This window comes from Macaca thibetana, chromosome 8 (genome assembly GCF_024542745.1).
Source record: "Macaca thibetana thibetana isolate TM-01 chromosome 8, ASM2454274v1, whole genome shotgun sequence".
NCBI lineage: Eukaryota > Metazoa > Chordata > Mammalia > Primates > Cercopithecidae > Macaca > Macaca thibetana.
Window position 1 is genome coordinate 126,597,932 of NC_065585.1, and position 16,547 is coordinate 126,614,478.

The 16,547-nt window shown below is 35.1% G+C and overlaps 1 protein-coding gene across 4 annotated transcripts in view; it reads right to left on the bottom strand.

The window, feature by feature from the left end:
* Window positions 1–1,822: 1,822 nt before the first annotated feature.
* Window positions 1,823–16,547, bottom strand: part of MICU3 (mitochondrial calcium uptake family member 3) — an 89,325-nt gene continuing 74,600 nt past the window's right edge. For all 4 annotated transcript variants that reach the window (XM_050801820.1, XM_050801823.1, XM_050801822.1 and 1 more), the window contains 5 exons: window positions 16,238–16,409; window positions 7,737–7,845; window positions 5,638–5,795; window positions 3,471–3,539; window positions 1,823–1,921 (listed from right to left, as the gene is read on the bottom strand). In XM_050801820.1, coding sequence (XP_050657777.1) covers window positions 3,471–3,539; window positions 5,638–5,795; window positions 7,737–7,845; window positions 16,238–16,409 — 508 coding nt within the window. In that variant the 3' untranslated portion in view covers window positions 1,823–1,921. The remainder of the gene's footprint in view (window positions 1,922–3,470; window positions 3,540–5,637; window positions 5,796–7,736; window positions 7,846–16,237; window positions 16,410–16,547) is intronic.

A 16,547-nucleotide genomic window follows, 5' to 3' on the forward strand; every position in this document is an offset into this window, starting at 1 on the left:
TTTAGTCAATTAAATCAACTGTCAAAGAAAGTGAAATTAAATTATTATACTATATGGGATCCTTGAACTTATGAATAATATATTTTAAAGCTACTGTCATAAGTAATATTGGATAAAGAATGTAAAAAGTCTAAATACAAAATCAGTGCTAAGAGTAACATTTTCTTGGAAATAACATTACTTTTACAAATAAGCTGATGCAGATCAATTTCACATTTAATAACTTATAAAAACAAAGTCGGTGTTTTCTATTTTCATATGCAAAAGCAAAGTAATAGTTGGGAGTGTATGTAACCTACATTAAATATGTCTTAGAAAGGAAGATAAATGAACTTATCTTCCATATGTGATATGTAAATATATTAATTTAGATTAGTTGTTCTATTTTTGTGTAGTATTCTTGTATAAACTAAGCATTTTTAATTGAACAGATGTCTATTAAGTATTATCAAATTGTTTCTCTATGTACAAATCTAATTTTGTTGTGATTCAACAGAAAGTTTTTATTTTCCCTTTTAAGACATATTCTTTTGAAATAATAATTATATTTAAATTACTATTACTGGCTGTTTAGCATCACTTTTGCATGTGGTCCTTTTGCAAGAAACAAAATATTAGCTTCTACTTAATATATACATCAGTCTTATAAACCATTTTATATTAGTCTTTTACAATACTCATTTGATGCTACACATATATTAACAATATGCAATAAGTTACAGAGTGTAAGACATTATTTTCACTAGTGTTATTAATGTGTACCACCTACAATTAGGAGCAGCTTCATGTTTAAGAAGATAATGACAATGACAATGATTACTGTTACAACAACTACCACTGCTTCTACTATCAACACATGACTTTTTTGGGGAGAAAAATTCTACACTTTAAATTGCTTTACTGTATACATAAAAGAATAACAGACATTCTGTTGACTTTGGCAAATGAACAAAAATTTTTAAAAACTTTATACAAGTCAAACAACATATGTTAATTAAGTACTTTTAAAAGTTAAAAGTACATGTAAACAATCGTTTTATATAGTAGCTTAATTTCTATTTGTTTTCAAAATTATCTCAGTGTAATTAAAAACTGGGAAAATGGCCGGGCGCGGTGGCTCAAGCCTGTAATCCCAGCACTTTGGGAGGCCGAGACGGGCGGATCACGAGGTCAGGAGATCGAGAGACGATCCCGGCTAACACGGTGAAACCCCGTCTCTACTAAAAAATACAAAAAAATAGCCGGGCGAGGTGGCGGGCGCCTGTAGTCCCAGCTACTCGGGAGGCTGAGGCAGGAGAATGGCGTAAACCCGGGAGGCGGAGCTTGCAGTGAGCTGAGATCCGGCCACTGCACTCCAGCCTGGGCGACAGAGCAAGACTCCGTCTCAAAAAAAAAAAAAAAAAAAAAAAAAAAAACTGGGAAAATAACAGGAATTTAATAATAATTCTAAGGGTCTTATAAATCTCAAGCAATATTCATCTCCAAAAATAAGTTCACAGTCCAAAATCAGAGAAAATGCAATGTTCATTTTTAGGCGATCAACATTCCATGAGTCATAAATTATTTTGAAACGAGGCAAACTTCTAATGAATAAATTAATAAATAAATATTGAAAATACATTCATATGTAGTCACCGGAAGTATTTATGTACTTCTGAAGGGAATGAAAAAGTGCAGAGTTCAGCAAATCAAGGCAAAAACTCGGCTTGATTTTATATATATAACATTTGTAGTAACAAGATGCATTTTATCTGTTTTATGTTTAAGAATTCAGTTCCAGAAAAAATATCAATTTCATAGCATTCACCTTTTCCTTCATCCTCTACTTCTTCTGACCTCAGACCTGCTTCCACTCTGAAAATTTTGCTTCTTGTTATTTGTCACACCGATAGTAATCCTTTAAACTTTGTTTTAGGAGTATCTAATTAAAAAAATAGTAACACAAAAGCAATATTTATTTAAGACATAATTCTGAGGTGATAGTGTTAATCAAATATTCTTATAATAATATGAAACAGTAAGGAACTCAACAGAAACACCCCACATAAAGTATAAGACACAAAGACTTAAAAGCTGAGTGTTTTGTTTAGTAATTTGTGCAATCCTCAGTCTTAGGCTTAGAAAAAGGCAGCCACTTCCAGGTATGGCTCTATGCACTATTACTTAGAATCGGTGAAGCCAGTGTGATACTACTACAAGTCGGTCGGGGGCACTACCCGTGTGGACATAGCAGTCAATGGTCAATGGTCCTCCTTTTTTTTAAACGTTTAGTTTAAGAATTTATAAGGCAGTTTAAAATTCCTTAAAATGCAGATTAGGAAGACCTGACTTCTTTTGTTAACTCAGCTACAAGGGTTACCACCCTAGACAAATAAGCAAGCCTGCTTGCCTCTAAACATTTTAGATGAGTATTTCCTAAAATGGGCTCCATAAAACAACAGATCCCAAACCTAATTTGCAAAATGCCGAATACTGCCATTTCCTTTTGGCAAGACAAAATGAATAGTAGCATATTGCAATCTAATAAACTCTGTGGGGAAGAAACTTATTTAACCATTTTTATTATATTTCTTAAACTTGACTAAGCAACTCTTTTTTTTTTTTTTTTTTTTCCTTTTTAAGTATGCATTGATGTGCTGAAGAACCTCTTTGGGAAACACCTCTATCTATCTATCTATCTATCTATCTATCTATCTATCTATCTATGCTTCAAGCTTGAGAAAAACAGCAAGAAACATATACATGAATATACTTGCAAACATTTTTAAACAAACAGCAAAATCTCCATTGCAGAAATCTAACTAATAAAAACCCACAACTGACCAAAATTTTATAGCTACAGTTGACTTTTGAAAGAAAAAAGAAAAAAAAAAAAACCCTCACTTGGAGATTGGAAACAAGTTTGATGCATTTCTTTGGGTCATAAATAATACATAAAATGTGGTAAAGAATAATAAGATATAATAAATAGGAAATAATAAATGAATAGGATAGAATGAAGCTTAAATTCTGGTTTTCCACTGACTAGCAAGTTATCCTATGCAAGTTACTTGTTAAACATTGATTTTTCTCTGCTGTTAAATGGGATACCTGTGAGAATTAAATGAGATACCACCTGTGGAAGAATACTTAATATAATGCCAGACAACTAAAATAACTAAAAAAAAAAGCTGTTATTTTTTGTGGATGCTCAGAATCATGATCCTATAAAACAGTCGCAAATATTCTTTGGGTGCTAATTATCCTATATTATACAAGTCCAATTTGGATTTATTACACTGTGTCTGCTCACATACAGAACTTCAGGTTTAACGTAAAATTTTTCCATCAAGATACTCTAATCACTTAAAAATTAAAAATAAATTAGATAATTGTATTTCTTTCAGCTACTTTCTAAATGTTATAACAGAAAAATAAATTATGATCCCTACTGTTACTGAACAAATTTAGACAAATAGAAGCTAACATACTTATCTGCTATGAAGTTCTTTCTTCAGGCAGGATTTGAAAGTGGGATACTTCTGGACTGTTTTATAACCCTGTAGAATAGAAGACAAAGTGTGCAAATGTACAGAAAGACAAATGCAGCGTGATTTCACTTATATGTGGAATCTAAAAAGTCAAACTCATGGAAGTGGAGAGTAGAATGTTAGTTACCAGAGGCTAAAGGGTTGGGGGATTGGGGAGGAAAGGGGAGAAGTTGACCAAAGGATTCAAAGTTCCAGTTAGACAGGAGGAATATGTTTTTGAGATCTATCGTACAGTAAGGTGACAATAGTTAGTAATCATGTACTTCATATTTCAAAACTGTTTTTAAAAAGTACATTTAAAATGTCCTCAGAACAAAATAAGTATGTGAGCTGATGGATTTATTAATAAGTTTGATATAATCATTCCACTATATATAATCAAAATATCACATTTACCCCATAAATACATATTTATATGCTACTATTTGTAGATTAAAAATAAAAATTAAAAAAAGTGCAAATGTAAATAAAATGATAAAGGCCACAGATATGTAATAAATAAAAATAAAAATGTAACACTTAAGAGAGCCAGTGTCAAACATTTCTAGCGTACTTTATATTTAATTTGACTTTGCTACTCTAAAATTTTTGAGGCAAAATAAATGATTTCAATGTATGTTGTTTCAAGTACTTCTGGCACCATCGAAAATGTTAACAACTAACCACCAGGTGGCAGTTAAGTACACAGCATCTTTACTCAAGTAGCTTGGACTTAAAAGTCATTAAAAATCTGTAAAAACACTGTCTAAGATGAATCTTGAGGTTTTAGATATATAACTTTTTCTCTTTTAAAATGTATAATACTGGCCAGGTGTGGTGGCTCATGCCTGTAATCCCAGCACTTGGGAGGCCAAAGGGAAAGGATTACTTGAGGTCAGGAGTTTGAGACCAGCCTGGCCAAAATGGCAAAACCCTGTCTCTATTAAAATATTACCTGGGTGCGGTGATGCACACCTGTAGTCCCAGCCACTCAGGAGGCTGAGGCAAGGGAATCACTTGAACCTGGGAGGCAGAGCTTGCAGTGAGCCAAGATCACGCCACTGCGCTCCAGCCCGGGCAACAGAGCAAGACTTTGTCTCAAGAAAAAAAAAAAAAAAGTATAAAACTTAGGGATATTTTAGAAAGAGGGAAGATTGAATATTCTAGTTCTTAATTTTAATAGAACATTTTTTCTCTTTTTCTATTTGGGGCACATCCGTAATATGTTACATGTGTACACATTTACTGATTCATACTATATTTCTAGCTTTAAAACGTGTTTCTTGGGGAAAAAAATCACTGAATTTCTGGTAATTAGTTTTTACTGTAAGATTTCAATAGACAAAAAATGTTTAACTTATTTTTCATATTAAAAAGTACTGATTATGCAGTAACATAAGAGTGTCAAGCTACCTAGAGGTAATCTGTCTCATCTAAAATAAGAAATAGTGGCCAGGTGCGGTGGTTCATTCCTGTAATCTTAGCACTTTGGGAGGTCGAGGCAGGAGTTTTGCTTGAGCCCAGGAGTTCAACACCAGGCTGGGCAACAGAGTGACCTCGTTGCTACTAAAATAAATTATAAATTAGCCAGGCATGGTGGCATGCACCTATAGTCCCAGCTACTTGGGAGGCTGAGGCAGGAAGCTCACTTAAGCCCAGGAGCTCAAGGCTGCAGTGAGCTATGATCATGCCACTGCACTCCAGCTTGGGTGGCAGAGTGAGACCCTGTCTCTAAAAGAATAAATAAAATAAAATAAAAATAAAACAAAATGACAAATAATGATATTTATTTGTATAGTACCAAGTCCAAAAAGCTAATATGCAGACTAAATTTTTTGAAAATATTTGGTAACATTTTTCTTCCAAAAACTAGGATGAAGACATTAGATTGAATATGAAAGTAAATTATTATAAGGTCAAACTGATTTCGTATTTTTAGAAAAGAATTCTCTTTTATCACCTCAAATTGTTTTTTAAGGGAAGTAAGACCTACGTTTTTTTCTTTTCAAATAAAGCATTCATGTTTATATCCTTAAGAAATTAAGACAAATTATTTTTCACCTAAGATGGATTTATTTCCCTCAGACTTTAAAAAGGATATCAATAGGTTTAAAACGTATAGGTTTACCCGGAATCCTCTATGGAGTCTGTCTTTCATAATTCCAATAAATTCTTTGTAACTTAATTGATCATCTTTGTCAACATCAAAAATCTTGAAGACGGTGTTCACTAAATGTGGTGAAAGTTTGAGTCCAGTAGCTACATAGACGGCACGTTTAAATTCATCTAGATAAATGTCACATAGAAAAAGAATAGACTTATTATTTTTACAGTATGTGTTAATTACTAGAAAGGCTGTAAAAGAAGTTGTTTTCTAAATGTGAATCATAATCTTAGGCAACATGGCTTTCCATTAATCATGCTGTCTTTCAGGTAATAAAAATTTTTGTGGTTTAAATGAAAAGAGCCAAGCATCAGCTGTATCTTAGGTTAATAATGCATTCATATTCAATGAATGTTTAATGAGCACCTACTCTCAGTGACAGATACTTTAGAAGTTAGTAAGACGAATAGGTTTTCAAGAAACTTACGGTTCAGAAGGGAAATGAGACCCTTGCCCAAATAATCATTACACGGGGCCACACAAAAAGTACCAATAAAATGCTATGAGAATCTGGAGATGAGTGATCGCTTCTGTGTGTAGCGTGGAGCAGGGAGAAGGGAGAGAAAGGCAGTGGTTAAGAAAAGGCTGTGATTTTGTCTTTGAGCTGAACACAAAAGGACAATTTCAGTTTATAGGGATGACAGAAATGGCAGATGAGATAACATGAATGAACCAAGGCATGCGGGGAGGTGGAAGGGCATAAAGCACTTTCAGAAAACAGGGAGTCTGGTCTGGGTGGAGCCGGGGACATCTAGGATACGGAGAAGCTCTGCACAGGCACTTTGAGGCAGGGAACCAGAACGTTCTTCAATAGGCAATCGGAAAACTTAAGAGTTTTCCATTGCAGATGTGTCATAGAAAAGTTAATTTTTTAAGGAAGATTATTCTGTCAGGTGTGTAGGAAACATCAAAGAGGAAAGTAATTAGTAGCAGGATTGTCACTTTGGTGGCTACTGCAATATTCCTTTTAAAAAGTAATAACCTGAATAAAGATACTTGTGGTGGCAAAAAGAGATGGATGTATTTCTAGCGCCTGCAAGACAGGCGACACCATCAATTATTTCATTTCCCGGTTCTAAAAAACAAACATCTTTTCTATTCTGAACCCAGTAACCAGATACTGATTTGTTTCTTCACAGGTTGATTAGGTTTATCACAGCAGTAAAGGTTAGTCTATAGAGGCAGAGTTCCCAAAGGTTTTGGCTTTAAAACACTAAAATGGGTTGAGCATATGTGTTATTTGAACATCCAAACTACAGAAAGGGTAAAATATAAAATTTTTCACGTTTCTCTTATTCAATGAATAAATGAATAAGGCCACATAATGAAATCAGTATCTATGGTTTTGGGGAAGAGATAATTATCATCAGTACTTAGGGACTACAGTTTGGCTTCTCTCTAAAACATAATAAAAAAAAGACTGTCCTCTGGGGTTTAAGCTTGTGCATTAACATACATTAGATTATGGGAGAGACAGGTAAAATCACCTTAAAGACAAACAAAGTCCCCATATGGCAGGAAGTTTTAAAAAGGACATGGCCATGAGGGGAGGGAAGGTGATCATGGCCACAGGATCCTAGGAAAAGGGCTTGGCTTCTTAGTCTACCTACAGCCAAAGACAGCTGGCTCTGCGGACACCAGCATTCTGAATTCTATGACCACTGTATTTCTTTGAAAATTACACAAAACTGATACTCAGTTTTACAAGTTAGTTGGGTAATGTAAGTCCATGGCTGAGAGGTTCCTCTGCTGAGAAAATTCCAGTTTCTGAGTCGGCAGGCATTAAATTAGTAAAATAAATACCATCCTGTGAGAACAGGGCATGACCAGCTGGTTCTTCCAAAGGTAGACGCAAGTCCCTCAAGGTCACCCAGTGGCCACGAGGTTTCTTCCTCATGGCTGTTTTCTGACAAGTACCAGAACTGACTTGTCATTGAAAGTATACACCGGACTTTCACACAAGTTGATGGGTGATATGTCATATTTAATTAATTGGTTGACAAAATCTATAGAAACAACATAGTATTACTTCTTGCTTTTAATTTTTGTAAATGATTACTTACCTTGCCCTATAGAACGACTTGCAAAGTTATACATATTCAAGGCTATTGCAAAATCTTCTAGGTTGTTTAAAAACTGGAAAAATGACCTGAATTCATCAAATGTGATGCCCTGTATTGGGAAAGGAAATGAAAATACATTTAGTATTGCCAAATTTATTAAAATAAGTATCTACACGTAAGAGAAAAAAACAGATAAAGCATTTGCAATGTGTCTTGTAAGTAAACATTTCTAGGGCACATTTTGGAGTTGTTCTCCAACTGGAATGTAAAATTCACTCAGACTTAGTTACACTGGGTAGTGCTGCCTGCTACCATTACAATAATAGGTAAAAATATTTTTTAAACACTGTCCAATCAGCACAAAATTAAAAAAAAAAAGCTCCAATAAAAAAGAATTAGAAAGTTTCAATTTTGAAAATTCTCTATTTTAGGCCTGATTTTTTTTTAACCTTGTAAGGTAAATACAAGAAAAAAAAAAAAAAAAAAAAAAAAAACAGAAAAAAAGCCATAAAAAAGTTTGCCCTGCACATGTATTCCTCAAATGTGATTCAGCATCAGCATTAGATTATGAATGTCTTTATAATGACAATGCAAAATCAAAGTGCTGACTCCATGCCAACGCAGTGTATTCACACTTGTCCCTGTCACTATAGCACTGCCAGGGCAGCGGCAGGAAGTGCAGTGACCTCAGAGATACAGTTCTGGGTGCCTCCACACTGGGCTGCTGTGGGATCATGTAAAAGACCGGTGGTCAGGGTGGCCTCTTCTGAAATGTCATGTGTACAAACTGCAATTATTGCCATTGCTGTTACTTCAGTTGAATAGGGAAAGTCTTTGAAATAAGTACCATGTATCTCAGCGAATACACATTTGGACAAGAGGAGCTGCATTTAGGTAATGTGTTCTCCTCAGCAAATTAACATAATTAAGAAAGAGCACAGAGAGATCAGAAGGCCGCGAGTTGAGACCTAACAAATTCCTATTTAATATGAAGGTGAAAGGGGAAGGGACAGTAACAAGGCTGTGTTGGAAGGCCGGGGAAAGAACCACAGGGGTCTAGTTCCATATAAGCCAGGTACTGATTAGATCAAATGGTTTATTACCTAAACACCCAGCTTTTGATACATGTTACTTCAATTACAACTCATCTTTTACTTGCAACGTGAGAATCCTTACTGTCTTTTCTCCTCACATTTTTTACTTTCCTTTCCTTACATTCATTTAATACCATTCCAATCTTGGATCCTGCTTTGTGACCCTATCCCACCCGTCATGTTTTCTGCAGAAGGCTGTTTGAATCAGTTAGGAGAGCTGCACCAGAAAGGGTGTCTTGATGTGGAGAGCTTGTTGCCAAAAAAACTGGTCACTGCTGTGGTTCTGCACCAGTTTATGCTGCGACCTGCTGCCATAACAGCAGTCTCTGGGTGACAGGCTACTGTTAGTAGGAGTAAAACACACGAGGATGGGATCTTTTTAAATAAAGGGAAAACAAAAATATCAATATATTGGGGGGCAGGCATGAAATTAAGAAATAAATTTAAAAATGACAGACTATAATGTTCAATGTCTGAACTTAACAGATTTTTCAACACATGGTTCTCATGTTTGGAAAGAGGTCATATTCAGAACATACATCATTCTTTTGTATAAACACTTTGTGTTTAGAAATATAAAATTATAAAATAACAAATGGGACATTTATTTTGATGGAGGTAATTTAAAGCAATGTTTCTTAATGGCCAAGAGGGACAGACAGTCTGGGAGAAGGGCAGACAAAAGGGGTGTGGCCATTTCTAACAATGATAACTGAAAACCTGAAAGCATCAAAAAACACATGGACTGAGAGTACAGAAATAAATATCTATGGTCAACTGACTTTCAATAAAGATGTGGGTATGGTTTGCCTCTGTGCCCCACCCAAATCTCATCTCAAATTGCAATCGCCATGTGTCCAGGGAGAGAGGGCCCTATAATCCCCACATGTTGAGGGAGGGAAGCGACTGGATTATGGGGGCGGTTCACCCCGTGCTGTTCTCATGATAGTGAGTGAATTCTCATGAGATCTGATGGTTTTATAAATGTCAGTTTTTCCTGTGTGTTCTCTCTCTCCTGCTGCCTTGTGACGAAGATACTTGCTTCTTCTTTGCCTTCTGCCATGAGTATACGTTTTCTGAGGCCTCCCTAGCCATGTAGAACTGGGTCAATTAAAGCTCTTTCCTTTATAAAAAGATGCCAGTCTCAGGCATCTCTTTATAGCAGTGTGAAAATGAACTAATATAGATGTCAATACCATTTATTGGGGAAGGAATTGTTTCTTCAATAAATGGTGCTATGACAAGTGGATATCCACATGCAAAAGAAAGAAGCTAGACCCTAACTTCAAACCATTTATGAAAACTAACTAAAAACAGATCAAAGTTCTAAATTTAATAGTTAAAGCTATAAGACTTACAAAATAACTAGACAAAACTTCATGGCCTTGAATTTCCAACAACTGCTTAAATATGACACCAAACACATAAGGAACAATATAAAAATAGATAAATTAGATTTCATCAAACTAAAAACATGGACATTAAAGAACACTATCAAAATTAGCTGGGTGTGGTAGCACGGGACTGTACTCCTAGCTACTTGGGAAGCTGAGGCAAGAGGATCACTTGAGCCGAGGAGTTTGAGGTTGCAGTGAGTATGATCGTGCCACTGCACTCCTGCCTGGGCAACAGAGTGAGACCCTGTCTGTAGAAAACAATTAAAAATAAATAATAAAAATAAAAGTGAAAAGACAATCCACAAAATGGGAGAAAATATTTGCAAATAATATATCTGATAAGACTCTAGAATTCAGTTTATGTAAAGAACATGTACAAAGCAGTAACAAAAAGATAAACAACCTAATTTTAAAATGGACAAAGGACTTGAAAAATCATTTCTCCAAAGAAATGGCCAATAAGCATATAAAAAGATGCTGAATATAATTACTCCCCGGGAAAATACAAATCAAAACTACATGTACACATATATTCATAGCAGTACCAGTCACAACAGCCAAAGGCAGAAATAGCCCAAATGTCTATGGAAGGACGAATGGATAAACAAATTGTGGTATGTACATAAAATGGACTATTATTATTCAGCCATAGCAAAGAATGAAATAGTGATACATACTACAGTGTGGATGAACCTCAAAAACACTATGAGACCAGGTATGGTGGCTCACCCCTGTAATCCCACTACTTTGGGAGGTTGAGATGGGAGGATCACTTGAAGTCAGGAGTTTGAGACAAGCCTAGGCAAAAAAAAAAAAAAAAAAAAAAAAAAAAATAGCCAGGCACAGTGGTACATGCTTATAGTCCCAGCTACCCGCGAGGCTAAGGTGGTAGAATCACTTAAGCCAAGGAGTTTGAGGCTGCAGTGAGCTATGGTTGCACCACTGCACTCCAGCCTGGTGGCAGAGAAAGACCCCATTTCTTGAAACAAATAAAAGTGAATAATAAAAATACTATGAAAGAAGCCAAACAAAAAGGCTACATGCTGTATGATTCCATTTATATGAAATATCTAGAATAAGTAAATCCACAGAGACAGAAAGCAGAGTGATGGTTGCCAGGGACTGAGGAGAGAAGGAAATGGGAAGGGTCTGCATCATAGGTACGGGGCTTACTTTTGGTATGAGGAATATGGTTTAGAAGTAGAAGGAGGTGGCAGTTGCACAATATTGTGAATTCACTAAATCCCACTGAATTATTCAGTTTAAAACAGTTAATTTTTTGTTACATAAATTTTACCTCAATAAAATAAAAAACAAAAGACTAGGAAAAGACTAACTCGAAAAATCCAAACAAATCATTACAATATAGTATTGACTAAATACAAACACATTCAGAAAACATGGTCTTATGAGGCTTTCAAGTGTATATAAGCCATGTTTGTTTTCAGCACAAAATTCATGCTGATCCCATAAATTATGCCACAATACATACCGTTCAAAGTTAATTGGTAACTGATGTAAATGGCAACTATATAATAACTTTCAGAAATAGAAATGAGTTTAAAAGGTTAGGAGAAATAAATCCAAACTCCGAAATTTACTGGCTGAATGATCTAAGGTAAGCCACTTAAATCTTTCTGAATATCCATTTCCTTAAAGCTTAATAACAATAATTATACTACTTTCTTGTTAACATTTGCATTACATGGTTAGTATGAGAAGCCATCTTTCCATCCCTCTGGTCACTATCTACATTATCTCCTAGATAAGTTTACCTAGTCCCATGGCATTTAAAAAATTTTTAAATTATTTATTTAATATGACAATATATTCACTTCTTCAAAATTCAAAAGGCCCAAAGATTGTATAGCACAAAATCCCCCTTCCACCCTTAGCCATGTAGTTTCTTTCCTTAGAGGAACCATTTTCTAGTCCCATGAATCCTTCTAGAGTTAGCATGTTTTTATACTCTACAAATGGCTCTAAATCATGCCCTTTTCACACTTAGTATATCTTGGAGATAGTTCTACGCTAGTAAAGAATTTCTTTGATCTCTTTTCAGCTGCACCATATTCCATTCTATAGATATATCATGATATATTTGATTAGCGACTTACTGAAAGACATTTAGGCATTTCCAACCGGTTACTATTACAAACAACATTATAATGAATAACCTTGTACATATGCCACTTCATCATGAGTGAATATATCTGTAGGTAAAATTCATACAAACAAAAAAGCTTCAAGTTCTACATTTTAAAATACCATCTATCCATCAATTAACAGGAGTTCAACATAATATATATATTTGCATACATATACATAAAATATATTTGTATAATGAAATAAGCAAATTATACATTATGTTAGAATATGAAAATGCTATGGAAATAAAAACAGATTAAGGTAGGAAGGAATAAGGAATGCCAGGAGAGGGAGTATCATTTATATAATAGGTTATATATTATTCATATAATAGGCTATTATTTATATATTAGAAAGGGTAGGCATCATTGAGAAATAGCATAATGAGCCATGTGGCTATTAAGGGAAGAACATTCTTGTCAGAGGGGAAAACATATACAAAGCCCCAAGACAGAAGATTTGAGAAACGGTAAAGAGTTTCTGTGGTTGGTGCAGAGTGAGCGAGCAGGATCAGAATATAGGAAGTGAGGTCAAAGGTAATGAGGGAGCAGTGTGTGTAGGAGCCACTGTAAGGATTTTGGCTTTTACTTTGAGAAGAGTGGCAATCTTACTGTGGTATGATCGAAATCACAGTCAAAAGCATTTCTGTGAATGCTAAATGCTGAACAGATTGCAGGGAGGCAAAGTTGGAGGATGATCTGGGAGGAAATTCCAATAATCCAGGCAAGACAGAATGATTACTCGGATGATAGCAGTGGAGGTGGCTAGGAGTGGTTAAATTCTTATACAGGTAGTATCAATAGGATTTGCTGATAGACTGATTATATGTAGAATGTGAAAAGAGGGAGTCCAAAATTTTGGCCACAAGAACTGAGAAGAACCGAGTTTGTATGAACTGAAAGAGGGAAGATGGTTTGTGGAACAAGTTTTATGGGAATGACCAGTAGTTCAGGTTTGTAACCATTAAGCCTGAGATATCTATTGGATCTTCAAGTGAAGATGCTGAGTAGGTAGTACAATGTAAAAGCCTGAAATTCAGGGGAGAAGTTTAAGCTGCAGACAATGTGGAGGTTTAAACACTAATGACTACTAATCAGCCATCCTGACTGTACCCTTGACTGCTAGATTCACATATCCAACCTGCCTGCTTAATTTTTCATTTAGATAACTATTAGGAATCTAAAATATGACTGGTTCCTAAGAAAACTCTTGATTCCCTCCTAACCCTAAATTCATGGTTTTGCTTAGCTCAGCAAATGGCACTGTTTCAGCTTGTGGTTCAAGCCAAAGCCCTAGGAGTTCTTGATTCCTTTTTCTCTTATAATGAAATATAATCCATGAACAGGTACTATCGGCTCTACTTTTTAAATGATCCAATCAATATCTGACCCCTTTTCCCTACTCTTACCCATGCTTTTCTATTGCCTGGGCATGGGTCCAAGCCATGCTTTTCTATTGCCTGGGCACCTATAACAGTATCTTAACCTGTCTCTTCCTTTCAAACCCAGGCCACCTAAAATCTATTCTGTTATGTAGCAGCCAAGATATCTTTTGAAACATGAATCAGATATCTGGCGCATGAATTAGACCACATCTAAGTGTCACAGTTGATTGTCAATACTTGTTGAATATTTGCTGAATGAGTATCATGCCTATGCTCTAAAGCAAGGTTCACAAACTTCTTCTGTAAAGGGCCAGAGAGTCAATATTTTCATTTTCACTGGCTACATGGTCTCTGTTGCCTCAACTTTACCATTATGGTGCAAAATCAGCTGCAGACAGTATATTAAACGAACGAGCATGGCTGTGTTCCAATACAATTTTACTTACAAAATTAGGAAGTCGGGTAGTTTGCTGACTTCCTGCTTTAAAGTTTAAACATTATAATGGCTTCCCATCACTTTTAGAATCACTATTTGAATAAAGACTAAACTTCTTACCTTAGCCTACAGAATCTTAAAAGATTTGACCCATATCCACCTTTCCTTACTCATCTCCAATTTTCCTGTCCACTTACTTTAACTTTTGGCATTTTCTCAAATAAACTGAGCTTTTCTGTCCTCAGGTCCTTGGCATTTGCTGTTACCTCTACCTGGAAGACTTTACCAGAACTTTGCATAGCTCATTCTTCATAGTCTCTCCCCAGAAGCTACCTTTTCACTCTTCAGCAAAGCCCTTCCTGACAGTCTACTTTCTTTTCCGGTCCCCATGACTCTTGCTCCCTTTCATAACATATCAGAACTGAAAGTATATCTTTTTTTACTTGTTTATTTTGTCTCTCCACTAAAATATATTTCCATGAGAGAATGACTTTGCTTATTATGCCACTTTAGCCCCAGTGGTTGGAATAAAGCCAAGCAAATAGTAGATGCTCAATAAATATCTGCTAGGTAAACAAATGAAAATGAAAGTAATTTAGAAATGTAAAGTGCTATTCAAATATTAGTAGCTGTTACTCTTCTGGAGAGAAGGAGATGAGAGATGGAAAGAAGGGGAAGAGTTAAGTAGGTGGAAGGAAGGGAAAGACATAAGTGGAGCGTGGTAAGAATATCATTGGCTTAGAAAGCCTTGGATTTGAATCCTTGGACAAGGGTCTAAGTATCTGAAAGCCTCAGCTTCCATTGTTCTAAAAGAAAGATGCCAAAGAATGCTGTCAAGCCTAGAAGGCTGCTCTGAGCATTGATGAGATAATGTAGAAAAAAAAAATCAAAATCAATGAGAATCAATTAATTTTGGTTCACGTGCAAAATTTTCCATTTCTACAAGTAATCATTTGTGGTGCTTAAGATACATCTAGAAATTGGAATTGTTCAGAAACTGAATTTAACTTTAAAAAACTTAACCTTTTAAGTTATAGATTTTAATGTTTCCATTTAATAAAAGCAAAAAAAAATGCAGATTCAAGGCCCTAAGTAATACCCCAGTAGCTGGAAAAATTGCACTACTAGGGTAGTACGATTTTCAATATTTATTTTTAGGGAAGTACCTATGAATTGGAAAAATTCCGTTTTACATGGAAAACAGATAAAAAGTACTCTAATTCAGAGATATCGTAAACTAATTGCCAAATGTAACAAGTCTTTTTTTTTTTTTTTTTTTTTTCCATTCCTTAGAGGAAATGGAGAACTGTTAACATTGTCACAGTGTATCCATTCTAAACAAAGTAAAACTATTTGCAAGTTTTTCTTGGATGATTAACCTGATCCTTGTCTAAACACAAATAGAAGGCAATATATCTAAAACATCCCAAGCTTGAAGAGGTAGGTAACACTAGTTCTATTTGGTTGCAGTGATGCATTCAAATACCACTAGATAATGCAACTGTTCAGAAGCGCTGACAACATATTTGTTACTAAACAAATAGACAATCAGTTGTCCCAGGTTCTTAACCATTCCTGCCATCCAAACTCTTTGAAAAACTTCACTTCAGCTGATGATAAGATCACTCACTCATCAATGGTGGTCTTCAAATGACCTTTTATTAAGGGTGTTATGGAAAGGAATAGAGTGTGACAGAAATGATGTCAACATAAACTTTTTTATGAGGTGATGTTTAGGTAGTAGTCAAAGCATATAGCTAAGTGGAATTCTCCTGAAAAATGATATTGTTAATTTGAATAAAACAATTGGTAGTAGCCTAAAGGAGTTTCGAAATACCTAAGAAAAATGTGGATATGTACCCAGAATTTACAATTAATTTATTTTTGAAAGTGTAGCCACAGCACTTAGGACACAGAATGAAATATATTCAAGATATCTTTTAATCCACAGAGAAGCAAAAGAACTAACAAAAGGGCAATGTGTTTTATAGGCACATATTACAAAACAGTAACATAACCAACTAAATATGAGGATGAGATACCTTTTCTTCAGGTATACTGTAACGCACATTTTCTAAAAATACTGACGTATTTTCCACATTTGTATATCGTAAAAGAATATGAGCAAAATCTTCTTCACTGATGGTATTCATTCCATTAGAGTAGGAAAGGAATTCTATTTCTAGAACTTCTGTTTGGAGATTATCCATGAATCTATGACAAAAAATGTAACAAAGAATAAAAAGATAAATAAAGAGTTATGATAACAGGAGATGATGAAATACTCACTGTCCCAGAAAAGGTTACATGGAAATAATTGTATGATGACACAAAGATTAACAAAGTTCCTCC